The sequence below is a fragment of the Sceloporus undulatus genome, chromosome 7 (genome assembly GCF_019175285.1).
Source record: "Sceloporus undulatus isolate JIND9_A2432 ecotype Alabama chromosome 7, SceUnd_v1.1, whole genome shotgun sequence".
Lineage (NCBI taxonomy): Eukaryota > Metazoa > Chordata > Lepidosauria > Squamata > Phrynosomatidae > Sceloporus > Sceloporus undulatus.
In genome coordinates this window covers 6,052,325-6,066,596 of record NC_056528.1, presented here as the reverse complement: position 1 = coordinate 6,066,596, position 14,272 = coordinate 6,052,325, and the positions used below count along the sequence as shown (strand labels likewise).

Here is a 14,272-nt window from a genome sequence, read left to right as displayed (position 1 = left end):
CTCTCTGCTGAGACAATGGCACATGTGCCCACAGAGAGGGCTCTGAATGCCACCTCTGGCACGCATGCCATAGGTTCGCCATCAATGACCTAGAGATTCCTAGAGAGGTGTGCTCTCAGGTAAAACCATAGTGTTTTTATTATTTGAGGCTGTTCCACATTCATGGGGGTAGTAGTAAAATTTATTCGGCCATTGACCAGTATACAAATACTTGATAAAATAATAACTGCAAAATACAATTAATTAATAATTGTTAAAAACAATTTCAGATACAAACACAAATTCAAGGCCATGTTATACACATATTAGTTCCATGTTATACACACATTCATGGGGGTCCTGTGCCCCTAACCCCAGCAAAGGGGCAAGTGTATATTGGTTCTATTTCTAACTCTTAGGAGTGTTTTATTTGCTAGAGTACCTTGAGGATCTGAGGCTGAAACTGGTCCGATTTTGATAGATGCATTTCACTTTGTCCAAGATGATTACTTGGACATGTTGCTTAGAGAAGAAAGACTCACTTCCTATTTCTTAGACCAGTGGTCCCCAAACCTTTCCTTTCCTCCCGAGTGACAACCCTAGTGCCCCCACAACATATATTCCTTAATATTAGGTCTACTGTTCTGCTGTACATTCAAAACAATCAGTCTCAGTCACTGGTCCCTTTGCCACCTAGTCACAGCAACCAAGTAGCTGGCTGAGCAGCAGCTCATGCCAGCCTGGCACCTGCCACTCCAAGAATTGACCCAGATACTCCTTTTCCTCCTGCCCCAGAGAAGTGTCTTCGCCATATGGCTTCAAGCATTCCGTCTGCCCTGCCCTTCACCCAAAAAATTGTTTCTTTCGCTACCTGTTCTCTTGGCCTATCCAACGAAAGAAAGCAGACACAGCACTGCAACTCCAACCTTTGCCAACAAGTCCTGGCAAAGCTCACCAAGCTTAAGCAGAGTCCTGAATTTGGGGCTAGGATCACAGCTTGTTCCTCATGGGATTGCATTCCCTCTGAAAGATCAGTTCCCCCATCCATAAGCAAAGGGCTCACCAATGTTACCATGTAAACTAGCTTTTTCTTAGCTCAGGATGTATTAATGTGTGATAAAATTAACCAAACTATCAGAGAGTAAACAGCAAAGATGAAACTAAATCTTAAATCTGCACTAATCCAATAACCTCTTACCCATCTGAATGCATATAATAGCAATGGCCCATGTGAACAGCCATAGGCTAGAACCAGATCACCAAACATCTCTCACATACCAGCTTCATTATAATTACTCCATAATTCATTACAGAAAAAGGAGTCCTTTATGTTGGTTACTTGTGAAACATGTCAATATTCACTCATTGCCAATAAGCACTTACTTGTAAAACACATCAATGATTACCTACTTGTGAAACGCATCAATAATCACACATCCTTCATAACAAAAACACACTTCAGTAAGTTGCATTTCTATCCTGTCATGTAGAAAAGGAAAACCGAAAGCCACTTACGGTCTTCTCCTGGGCATGGCAGCCCCGGCTTTTCTGGAATGCTGGGAAAAACTGCAACGAAAAAACTCAACATAAATATATTTAATAAATACTATTTGTTAATGAATGAAATTTCTAGCAGTCTGTCATTTACCCAAAAGCACTCATGACATATTACATTTTTATAGCCACAGTTTTGCTTAGGACAGAACTGACAAGGATAATAGGGTTTCATAAAATAAAGGATAGGTGAAAGTCTAATAATTAACAAATGGCTGTGCAAAATCAAGAATATGGGCCATGAAAGATTTACAAAAGCAACAAACACTAGAGGGACTTATAGAAGTGTGGGTACTTGGTAGAGAAAGGAGAGAGCTTTCCCAGCATTAATGCAGTATGAAGGAGAAGAAGATGGCTTACTTGTAAATGTGGTTCTTCAAGTGGTCATCAGTGAACTCACACAAATGGGTCATCCTAAGCCTGTGCAGCCACCTCTTCAGAAACTTCTAGAACTAAGCAATCTTTTAGGAGGGAAGCTCTCAGCCACCATGCATGTTCCTGGTACCTTCCTGCCCAATTGCCTCAGTTCCAATCCACAGAATATGCGCAACCAATGGGAAGAGGCAAAGCAAGAGGTGAAGGTGGGTTGTGTTGACTTTACAGATGGCTACTTGAAGAACCATACTTACAGGTTAAGTAACCTTTGCTCCTTCTTTGTAGTCTCTGTGACGCATAGAAATGAGAGACTAGCAAACCAGCTGATCTGGATGATGGCAAGAAGTCATGCTGAAGCTGAAGAAAGAACTGCATGACCAAAGCTGCTTGGTCCCTAGACCTCAGTAGCGTGAGATCAATGATGTGGAAGGTTGGGACACTATCACAGCTCTGAAGATTTCTTGCAACAGGATACTCACTGGAAAGATGGAAGAACCTGCCATAGCTCTGCTATAAGGGCTTCTGACTGTGGATAGTTTGGATAGCTGTTAGGTAGCAGGATGGTAAAAGCCACTCATCTGACATGTCTTTAGGATTAAATAGTGGAATTCTTCCTACAACTGCCATCCAGCCTCTCTTTAAAGACCTCCAAAGAGTGTGCTGGAGTCACCTTCCTTGAAGTCTTTAAACAGAGGCTGGATGGCCATCTGTCGGGGATGCTTTGATTGAGAGTTCCTGCATGGCAGAATGGAGTTGGACTTGATGGCCCTTGTGGTCTCTTCCGTTAACACAAATGTCCACTGAACATAAAAAGCAAGAGCTTGTCACATCTAGAGAAGAAAAGGTTGCTTATCTGTAACTGTGGTTCTTTGAATGAATCTTAGGCCTGTTACAGACTGCCAAAATAAAGCTGCTTCAGGTCTCTTTGGAGGTATGCTGTTTAAATGATGCATGCATCCTAAGAATCCGGAAGCTGCACCAAAGCTGCACTCCAGTGCTTAGGAATGGAGTGTGGCTTTGGGGCGACATCTGGACTCTTAGGACCCATGCATAATTTAAAAAGCATACCTCCTAAGAGACCTGAAGCAGCTTTATTTTGGCAGTCTGTAACAGGCCATAGAATCATAGAATGATCACCTGCATCTACGCAGTGTATCTATCACAGCTTTCTAAAGATGAGAAAGGGAGTGTTTTGATGAGAGCCGCACTCCTCTTCCATGTACATGACCAATGTAGTTCCCACTTAATTCCGCACTAGACCTTCCACTGTAAGACCTGTCGTGCATGCTTCTCCACCAGAGAGGGAGGCATCTGTCACAACAATTGCTATAGGTTTGGGCGGAAGAAACAGCATATCCCCCTGAATGTAGTTGGAACTGAGCTATTTGTGTGAGTCACAAAGCCTACAAAGAAGAAACACAACTGCAGAACACAACCAAAACAAGATCTGGATGCGCTTGTGATCAAGACAATACAAAGGTTAATGGCCACAGCAGTTCATCTGACCCATTTTTTTTACCACATGAATGGTTTAGTTACAAATATCCTCTCACCCAGCACCAAACAGCCAGCAAAAGCGATATTACAGAATGCCAGCTGCACTTTGACAGGGTCATGTCATGACAAAGACTGTTAAGTGCAAGACAAAAGGAATCAAGAGAGAAAGTAGCCAGAAATGATACGGAAGGAACGGGAAGGAAGAAATAGGAACTGAGTAAGATTTATGCAGCGACATAGCCAGGCCTTTAAAGCTTCTGATAGTAAAACAGACTATTAGCAGGACACCACTCAAAAAAATTTGGTTAAATCATTGTTTGCCCACAAATTCCCTGAGAACGTATCACTTGCCATGAATGACGAGTCCTTCGTGTCTCTGTTGACAGTACAACCGGAATGCTTCTTCTAGTTCCATTGCAGATGAAATGGTACATGGATCACCTACCAAAAAACAGAAAGAAAGGAACTAACACATGTGTTCAAGTAAGCTCTTTTAAGCTGTCAGAATGTAGAATCTATTACACTAAACATAGAAACCTCTAACTTGTACGGACTTCTTGGTGGCTGCTTCCAGATGTTGGAACTCCCTGCTAGGAAAACTAAGATGGTTCCCTCCCTTGCTGTCCTTCTGTCAACAAGTAAAAACATTCCTATTCTGTCAGGCTTTTAGATACTGACTGTGATGGACTTTTAATAGTGTGCGCTGCTGATTCCTTGACTTTTCTATGTAGTCTTCAAATGAATTTTAAACGGTCTCAGTTCTACAGTCCAACCCCCTGCCACGCAGGAACTCACAATCAAAGCATCCCCAACAGATGTCAAGAGTTTGCTGTTCCAGGCTCAAATGCCAGTGCTACCAAATGCTCCCTTATCAAAGCAGCTGCCTCGTGAGCCACAGGATTTACCATTTCACATACAGAGAGAGCAACATACCAGCCGTGAAACAGTGAGTGCAGGTTGCCCAACTTCTGCATGCACCAGAGAGATGTGGAGACTTTACACAGAGGCCTGAAACAAGACTCTGTTGCAGTTCTTGTTCAACACATCTGCATTTAAGTTGCACATCTGAGGTGAATATACTCAGTTGCAAAGTTAACTATTTCCCATTTGCTAACTTGAAATCTAGATTCTGGACTAAAAACTAGTGGAAGAATGTTTTTGGTGTGCTCTTCTAAATAGAGTACGTAGAGAGATCTTGTAGCACCTTTGAGACTAACTGAAAGAAAGAAGTTGGCAGCAGGAGCTTTCCTAGACTTGAGCCTCCTTCCTTAGATGCATTTGGTGGAAGTATATCTGAGAAAGTATTGTACTGTATATACGCAATTATAAGTCGACCTCATGTATAAGTCAAGGGCAGGTTTTGGGGCCAAAATGATGGATTTTGATATGACCCATGAATAAGAGAGAGCCAACTAAGGCATGTCGCACACTTGAGAATTGTGGCCATTACAGCAAGTAAAGGAAAACCTGCCAAAATATGCACAGGAATGTATTCCTCCTTCTCAAAGGTTATGTATAGGTAGGAACAATATGCCTAATCTGTAGCTGAGCAAGGACAACTTCCCTCCTTCACTTCTTAAGACCTAAGTGATGCAATTGCCTCAAAGTCCTGGTTTCAAATCAAGTTGGCTTGGCCTTTCCACAGCCTTTCCAACTGGTTCTTCAGCTTATGTTCCAAAACAGAGACAAAGTCACTTGATGGTATTTTTCCAGGCTTAAAAGCAAAGAGGGCAGAATGTCATTCTATTAAGGCTTCTTCAGAGAAGTATCCCAGGTTCAATACATTTGGGAAATATGCCCAGTATTAAATGGCTGCCCCACTGTATCCAACTTTTTCCCAGGCTATCCACACCTAAAGACAAGATACACCAACAACAACTCTTTATTAGAGCCCAGAGACCCAGTAAAAAGTCAAATTCTTTAAATACTCAGCTGGATGAAAAAGCCCAACATATTGTTTGCTCAATGCGCTCAGTGACCAGGATGGGCATGCACAGCCCAAAGGTCACAAAAAGCAATATCCCACAGTCTTTTCTGTACTGATTTGAGAGCAATGTCATAACCCAGTGTAAAAGGAGGAGGATGAGAGACCAACGGAAGCAAATTTTTGGGCAACAAGCTTTGACCAACAGCTCCTGTATTCATCTTGAGACAGAAAAGTAAACCTGAGCCCTACTTAAAAATATCCATCTTGAGCCAAAATTTTAAACCTGCCGACCAAGCCCTTACACAAATTCCTTGTATTTTTCACTATCACAGTGCGCAACACAGAATATTTGTAGGACTGAATAAAAGCACATGTGTTCTTTACTATGGTTAATGTTCTATCAGAACTGCTGGTCTCATCGGCTGGCCCCATTTTTCAATAAAGCAATGGACAGACAGGTTTGGCCTGGTTGATATCCATATGCTGCCTCTCCAAAGTCCATATGCGACCGCTCTGATGGTGTCTGAAGATAGGAAAAAGACTTTCCTTTCTTCATTTCAAGAACTGCCTCCCCACAGTTCTCATTCTCCTTCCTCTCTGGCATGCAGTACATCACAAGATCTTCTGCTAGAATTCTCCCATGCACTTCTTTGGTTCTGCACAACCTTCCTTCTATCTTCCTCAACAGTAGTGATATTCTGCCATCCATGGATTTCCTTCTTATTCCAAAATGGAAATGTGTACATTCTCTCCATTCCTTACCTCAGAACTGTTCTCAACAGCATTGTTCTCAGTTACCTGGGATTCTTGAAATCGATAGAAACTTTCCACTTTCTCTTTATGTTCAGTACATTATAGTGAGAGGTTGCTGTTTCCTGGAACATTTCTTTCCTATCACACTCATGAACGACAGATGCATTCGGAGCTGCTGCAGCAAACTTCATAGTGCCCTCCACTTATTAAATATGTTTGAAAATAAACTCATCCAATAGCATCAGGGGGGTGATGTTCTTGAATTGTGCACTTCAGCTCCTTGGAATAAACCTTACTGTAAGCACTATTTGTGGTATTACATTGCTATACCCATAGTATGGATCTATAACAGCTGTCCATAGTGGACAGCTATGAGAAATGTTAACTTAGGCAGGTTACAAACCACCATTAGGGACGTCCTGAGGACATCCCACTTTGGAAAAGGGGCATCTCTTCTAGACATCCCTTGCCCTATCACGGACTGAGTCCGTACAAAATGGTGGAGCCCTGTTCATACGGGCGCCGCCATTTTGACGTAACGGACGCTCTGCGTCCGCACGTGGCGCCCCGGAAGTGATGCCGTGAGTGCGCCCTTTGGCACTCGCAGCGCCTCTTCCGGGGCCTGAGAAGGAGCGCGATTTCCGCGCTCCTTCTCTGCAGCGTCCGGGAGCCGCGCCATTTAAAGGCTGCAGCTCCCCGATGCTGCAAGCAGCGGCGGAGGGAGAGCGCTGCAACCCAGCGGTTTGTAACCCGGCAATGTCATTTACCAGGTTTGGAAGCAATTCATGTCAACAACTTCCACAGGCACCATTTTATTATCACAAAGCCACATTCCCAACCAGTGTCTGATCGTCTCTGTATCACATTTTGCAGACAGCATACTACACACTCAATAGTTGTTGTTTTTTACTATCTGTATTTCAAACAGCATTATAGCAAACTATGGGCACCCTTTCCACTGCTGTTAACCTTTCTAACCAATTCCCCAGTGACATCAATGCTTACACTTGGAATCATGACAGTCTTAGAGTCATCATGATAAACATGGAGCTGCGCTAAGCTGTGATATCTTACAAACAGGTAATCATGTGGGACCTGCCATGTGATACTCTTGCAAGGTAGTTTGCACTTTGCAAGTCAAGACAGTAAGTATTGGATCTTCATTCAGATACTGTACGTTCCATGCAGAGCTTTGCATTTTGCCTATCTGAGTGTATAAGTTCATGATCACCAAATGACATTATGGCATCTGTGCAAAGTTTACACATGGCACTTGACAACATGTTTTCATTCATTATTTTTAACAGCTTGTTTCCTTGCAGTTCAAGACAACTTTCTTTTCAGGTTTGGAGGATGTTTATCATTGAACCGTCCCATGCAATAACACAGGTCCTTCTGGTTTGGGTGCTTCACTAATACATCCTACAGTATTAGCTTTGATTTGCAATACTATGTGCGTTCTCCTATTACTCCTATCACAGTGATCCCTCCTCCCCATATCATATTTTATATGGCAATTTCATATGAGACCACAGATGATGATTTAGGAGATGGATGCACATGTCCGGTTTCACCACACTGTGGGTACTATTGGAATTATCTACCTTGTTCTTATAGATCATCTCTTCTTGTGAAAGCATAGCCCATTACTCTTTTGAAAATGTGATTGCAAATTCATTGTTATCTTGGGTGCCACTGAATTCTTTGCTGAAAATGTATTCTTGCTTTCCTCGATGCTTTTATTCATTCATTTATTTCAGTGCTTTCTTCTACTGGAATCATCAGTGGATAATGATAATGAACATTCATTGATCCTTCCTTATCACTCACCAAGGTCTTGCGGACAATGTAGCGATTCCCATACACAGTTAGGAACAGACAGTACCGAGAAATGGTGATTTTCCTCTCAGCAAGTTTGTCACTAAGCCATCTACAAAGTGTGATTCCCTCTAACAATTCACCCATTCCTTTGCCCTACTGCTCCTGTCTCTCAGATGCAGGAGGTAGCTCTGGAAAGGGTCAGTCAGATAGTTATAGGAGGCCAGATTCTGGTTTGTCATGGGCCAAAGCTCCTTTTCCCAGCCATTAGATATAACCATGTGGCATTCTCACACACTCATCTGTACAAATTCTGTCATGACATCTGACTATTACATGGCCAGAGGGCTGTCTGCACCCCTATTCATGTGCAAGGCCACCTATGCTTCATGCGTATATAGCTGGCATACCAATGCAGTGTTATTAGGATAGTCCTGTGCAAGGGCACAGTGTCCATGTGGGGGAAAATTACACACACAACATGTAAGGTGAATTTGTGCAACACAGAACAAAATCTGAAGTCATTAATTCATTAATTCACTATGGCTGCAGAAGCAATCCAGGCTGAGCCACTTTAACTGCCATGGCTCAACACTATGGGATTCCTGGGATTTGTAGTTTTGTGACACGACCGCAGTCTTTGGCACTGAAAGGCTACATCTCCCATAATTCCTTAGCATTGACCCATGGCAGTTGAAGTGATGTCAAACTGTATTATTTCTAAAGTGCGGATGCAGCTCATAGGAATTTTCAGACCGAAGAGATCTACGACACAATCCTGAGTTTCACTCAACTGAGATCCACATTAACGGAAGTGAGTATCCCTTGATATCTGTTAAGTGAAAATGTGAAAACCTTCAAGGACTCAGAATTAAAAGTTATCCATTTACAGGCTTCATTGCATCCAGATAATTAACCGCACTGTAAAATGCATCAGAGAAATAATTAGGAATAAGAATATTTATACGACTCTGAAATACCTTCATTATCAATCCACTTAAGGGTAATTGGTTGTTCCTGTTGTAAATTGCACATTTCTCTTACTTCATTACAGAGTTCATCGTAATTCATGGACGCACCCAGATTTGTTATAAGGATGTCACTAGGGAAAAAACAAAGTCACAGATTTATTAGTTTAGTTCTTTCTTTTTTAAAAAAATCTTTAAAAATAATCTTTATTGATATTTCGTGCATTAGAAAACAGATCTCAAAACATCGATTAACATCACAAACAAAAAAGGAAAAACATAAACACACAACAACCAAAGAATATCTACAAACATGAGTACAAAATCAACCAACATTACACTCACAACTATTAAAAATGACTTCTTACTTCCTATACCTTGACCTATGCTTAATTTACTCATTTTCCCAGTTATCTTAAACAATTTAAGCTTGATATGTACTTCTATTCATTACTAAATAAAACAATTTTCACTTTCAAATTCTGCCAGTATCCTCATTTCTCCTCTTCTAAGTACCTTAACAATAGTTTCTATTTGTCATTTACATTTCCAATAAGAATGATCTACTCCTTTATACATTTCTGAAAGCTTTTCTGGTGTTAAGATGCCACCTAATCATCATTTTATAGAAGTTTTCTTTGAGATAATCTGACAATGCTATGGAATCCTGGGAATTGTAGTTTATTGTGGCTCCAGAATTCCCTGAAAGAGGTGACTAAATGTCTCACAAAACTACAGTTTCCAGAATTCCCTAACATTGAACCAGTGGAGCTAAAACAGTCTCAAACTGGATTATTTCTGCAGAGTATATTGGACCTGGATCACAAAACTAACAGGCAGTCAATATAAGTGAAACAAAATGGGTATAATAAGATCTAAGGACTGAGTCCACACAACTATACTAGCTATTACATTGTTGTATTTTGAGACAGCCCATGGGTTAATCAATAAACATTGATTGATTGACTGATTGATTACTCATTATAGTAATGAAATGGGGATATGACCAGGACAAAGCATCATCACAGTTAGGTTTCCATGTAGATTTATGCCAGAGGGGCATCAGTGCCTAAGGTCACTGAGGTGGCAGCATTCCTGGTGGAATGATTGTTCCCCAGTAGGGAAACTGTCAGAGAGTCATAGCAGGCTGCAATGCACTCCCTGATCCATTTGCTCAAGGTATATATTGATACCTTCTTCCCCATGGAATATGGCTGGAAGGTGATGAAGGCAACCAGACAGGCGGAAACTGCCTATTCTCTTGAGGTATATCCGGATGGCTCTGTACATATCCAATGTATGCCACATCTTTTCCAGTGGCTTGGATGGCCTGGGGCAAAAAGGGCACCAGGACTACTTCTTTGGTCTGTGGAATGCAGAGTTTACCTCGGGAATGAAGGTAGGGTCCAGGTGGAAAAGGACTGAGTCTGGTCTGATGATGCTAAGTTCCTTGAACACTGACAGGGCTTGCAGTTTGGATACTCTACATAAATACAAGTGCTTGCCAACAGCTAGAACTGGCTGTGCCATCCCAGGATGAGCCCATGCCCCTTCCATAACCTCTGCAAACATCTCCAGGAAGGATGCTACTGAATTCTCTTGTTTAGCCTCCATTCTGATCTCTGGAGCCTCTGCCAATGCAGTACCAGACATCTGGCTACTAGAAAACAGCTCCAGGGCCTTTTCACTTTATGAAGAAGAACTGGAAACAGATCAGAATCAGTCGAGAGGATACTTGCTCAGAGGAAGAATCCCATTCCACCGGAGATCATTCTCCCTCCTCCTCCCTATCAGAACGTTCTGGGGAAATAGAAGACTCCACATTCATAACCAATGTAAAGGTAAAACATGTTTTAAGTTCCTTTTCACCTTGAGAGGGGGAAAGCCATCAGAAACACTCCCTTGACAACTGGCCTCCTCTCGTGGGAAGGATGAACAGTTTGAGGCATGATGCTTTCTAGCACATTTCTCTCCCTTTGGCCACTAGACAGATTGCTAGAGTCAGAAAGCTCTGCCTTGCTGCCTTCACACCAGGACTGGGGAGTAGGAATAGGAGTAAGGAGTATAGGAGTAAGAGGTTTTTAGAGGAATAGAAGTAGGAGTAACATTAAGAAAAAAAATCTTACTCCAGAGTAGAACAAGGAGTAACCCCAAAATCACCACTACTCCCCAGCCCTGCTTTGCACACACTTTCACTTATTGTTGTTTCCAAGTTGATTGTTAATCTAGGCCATTAGAAAGCTCTCCTCCCTGCCCCAGTTCCCCAAAGCCCATCATCTGCCTGTCTATGAGTATGCTCCAGTTACACAGCTCACAAAGAAGGTCCTAGCCATCAATAAATGATGGAGGAGGTGGTATTTCCCAAGCTCACTCACACCTCCAAAGCTGCACCTGCCAATGCCTTCCCATTACCTGTCCAACTATGTGAGACCCCACCACATTCCTGAACCACCTCCAAAGCACAAACTTGGACTCCAGAGAGATGTGCTGGGTCCATTTTCTTTTCCCATCCCAAAGGGGCTCCTGGTGCAGCAGAGTCTTCATCCAAGGGAAAATCAAAGCTGTGTGTACTTGACATCTCACTGAGACTGACCCTTCCCTTCAGGTGGCAAGGCTCAGTAAAAGAACAGCACAATGCTAACATAGATTACCCTTAAAACGCAAAATTAGCTTGGCTGGTTGTTAAAAATTTAACGCATTAAGCCTGTTGGTGGCAGGCTTGCACCACTTTTCTCTCACAGCCAACATGAAATCAGCCAGAAATCATATATCTGTGGGGAGAGGGTGCCCTTTGGGAAGCACTCCCCATTCTCTTGTGAAAAGTCAGGGTCCTGAGACTGTGGGAGCTCAGATGGTAGGCTAAGGCTTACTATCATAACTGCGTTCTTTAACAACGTGTTAACCTATCCAGAGGAGGGCAACCAAAATGGTGAAAGGTCTGCAAACCATGTCCTATGAGGAGAGACATTGGCCCCATACAGACAGGCCAAAATAAAGCTGCTTCAGGTCACTTTGGAGGCATGCTGTTTCAATGATGCATGCGTATTACGAGTCCGGAAGCCGTGCCAAAGCCAAGATCCAGTCCTAAGGACTAGAGTGCAGCTTTGGCGCAGCTTCCGGACTCTTAGGACTCATGCATCATTGAAACAGCATACCTCCAAAGTGACCCGAAGCAGCTTTATTTTGGCTTGTCTGTATGGGACCTTAGTGAGCTGGATATGTTTAACCTGGAGAAGAGACTGTGAAGAGGTGATATAATAGCCCTGTTTAGGTATTTGAAGGGATGACATGTTGTGCATGGAGCAAGCTTGTTTTCTGCTGCTCCAGAGATTAGGAACATGGAACAATGGGTTCAAACGATAGAAAAAGAGATTCCACTTCAACATTAGGAAGAACTTCTTGATGGCATCTGCCAGGGATTCTTTGACTATATCTTCCTACATGGGAAGGGTTTGGACTAGATGGCCCTTGTGGACTCTTCCCACTCTCTGAATATATGTAAAAAGGAGAATTTTTACAAATTTAAAGAGGGGAAAAACTAAGGTGAAGCAGACCAGAACTGCTACAGAGCGACAGGCAGAAATGAGACTGACCTGGTTAAGAGTTGCTCCCCATGAAGGACTACGCTGAATAAAGCATGCATTATTCCTGAGGAGTATTATTCTGAGAACCAACCCACATAAAGATTTTCTTATCTTCAATGATGAAATATAATAATTTTTTAAGACCAACCTAAGCTTTGAGCACAATCATTTTGCAGCCATTACCGTCAATACACTCTCCTTAAAAACCTTTCCAGGCTTCCTTATCATTATATATTTCAGCCACATCCTCACACTCAGGATAGCTAAATTCAGAATCACATCAACTCCACCGCTTGCAAGGATTCGGATAAATAAGACAAGCTGTTGTCGACATTAACGCCACTGGAGGAGAAAATCATCCTTTACTTAAGAAGAACACCTTAATCTACCATGATGCATAGCATTTTTGAAGATTAGGCATGTACTTTTGGCAAGAGCATTTCTCAAATTCCTCAGTGTTTTAGTCAACAAGGTGTAATTCGAAAGAATGCAAAGAACAGTATAGAGCAAAACCAAATCAAGGAATTATTCATGTAAAGGAAGATTATGTAAATGTGGCCTGAAATATAGTCCTCCAGCACAATTACTTATGCGACTTTAAGCTCTGTCACACCCAAAAGACAACAATAGCTACCCTCTCAGGCTTTCATGGAGCAACCTTAACCATAATTCATGGTATGATTCTGCCTTGTTTATGTCACTAGGCTATTAGTTTCATCATAATATCAAAGGTATGTGTGCATTCTGTGCCTTCAAGTCGTTTCTGACTTACGACGACTCTAAGGCGACCTGTGCCACAAATAGACACCTTAAATTGTTTAGCACATCCCTGAATACTTCCTGACCCTAATTGTGAAGTTTGGTAGTGATGTCTCACTACAGTCTGATCATAGAGAGACAGGAATGCTACTGTGCATGCTGGCATTTTCTCATGGTGTATTTTATATCATGATTTGGTAAACTGTTATTTATATAGACTTAAAGATACAGCCGCGTTAGTCTGTAGAATCAGTATGTAGAGAGATCTTGTAGCACCTTTGAGACTAACTGAAAGAAAGAAGTTGGCAGCATAAGCTTTTGTAGACTTCCATCTACTCCCTCAGATGCATATAGCATGCATATATCAACAATGTTTTTTGTTTATTTCTCCAACGCTTACCTTATTCGATATTTCACTTCACATGTATATACTGTTAGTTTGGGGAGGGGGGAAGGTTTGCTGAAACATGTATATTTTTGTGGCATAGGACAACTACTCCTGTTCTTTCCATAGGTGCCATAGGTACCAAATTTTCAGTTAAAGAGGTAATGTCCAAGAACACATCACTACCAAAAATAGTGTGGTGAAGCAAACATCCCCCTTTAACATGACTTACCCATTATAATGAGTTTTCACTCTGATGAAGTCTCTCCTCAGATTCATTTTCGATCCCATTTTGCTAGGCATGGTGTTAAAGCAGCATTGACAGTGAAAGGATGTCCTTGGTTTCCAGACTTGACCTCCAAATCATTCGGCAGCAATGGCAAACTGTAATAAATGAACAAGCAAAGCTTCCATGCTTCTTCCAATGCTTCATTAAATGGTATGCAGACAACGGGGATACGAACGCACTGAAAATGCAAACCATTAATTGGATATTAGAACATAGCGTGCTAAATTTGGAACACAAGAAATAGACACATAAGTACTCAAGTGATCAACAAGACAATTCGCATTGTCCCAATATCCTAACTTAATTCAAATGTTCCAAGAAAGCTCTCTGACCAAAAGAAAATCTTCATCTATAGATCTCTCAACATGTTGCTTTCTCAATTTG

The 14,272-nt window shown here is 41.9% G+C and overlaps 1 protein-coding gene across 3 annotated transcripts in view; it reads right to left on the bottom strand.

The window, feature by feature from the left end:
* Positions 1–14,272, bottom strand: part of PRKCZ (protein kinase C zeta) — a 60,064-nt gene that overhangs the window by 41,206 nt on the left and 4,586 nt on the right. For all 3 annotated transcript variants that reach the window (XM_042479207.1, XM_042479209.1, XM_042479208.1), the window contains exons 2-5: positions 13,832–14,066; positions 8,884–9,005; positions 3,757–3,846; positions 1,495–1,545 (exon numbers count right to left, since the gene is read on the bottom strand). In XM_042479207.1, the coding sequence (XP_042335141.1) occupies positions 1,495–1,545; positions 3,757–3,846; positions 8,884–9,005; positions 13,832–13,902 (334 nt within the window). In that variant the 5' untranslated portion in view covers positions 13,903–14,066. The remainder of the gene's footprint in view (positions 1–1,494; positions 1,546–3,756; positions 3,847–8,883; positions 9,006–13,831; positions 14,067–14,272) is intronic.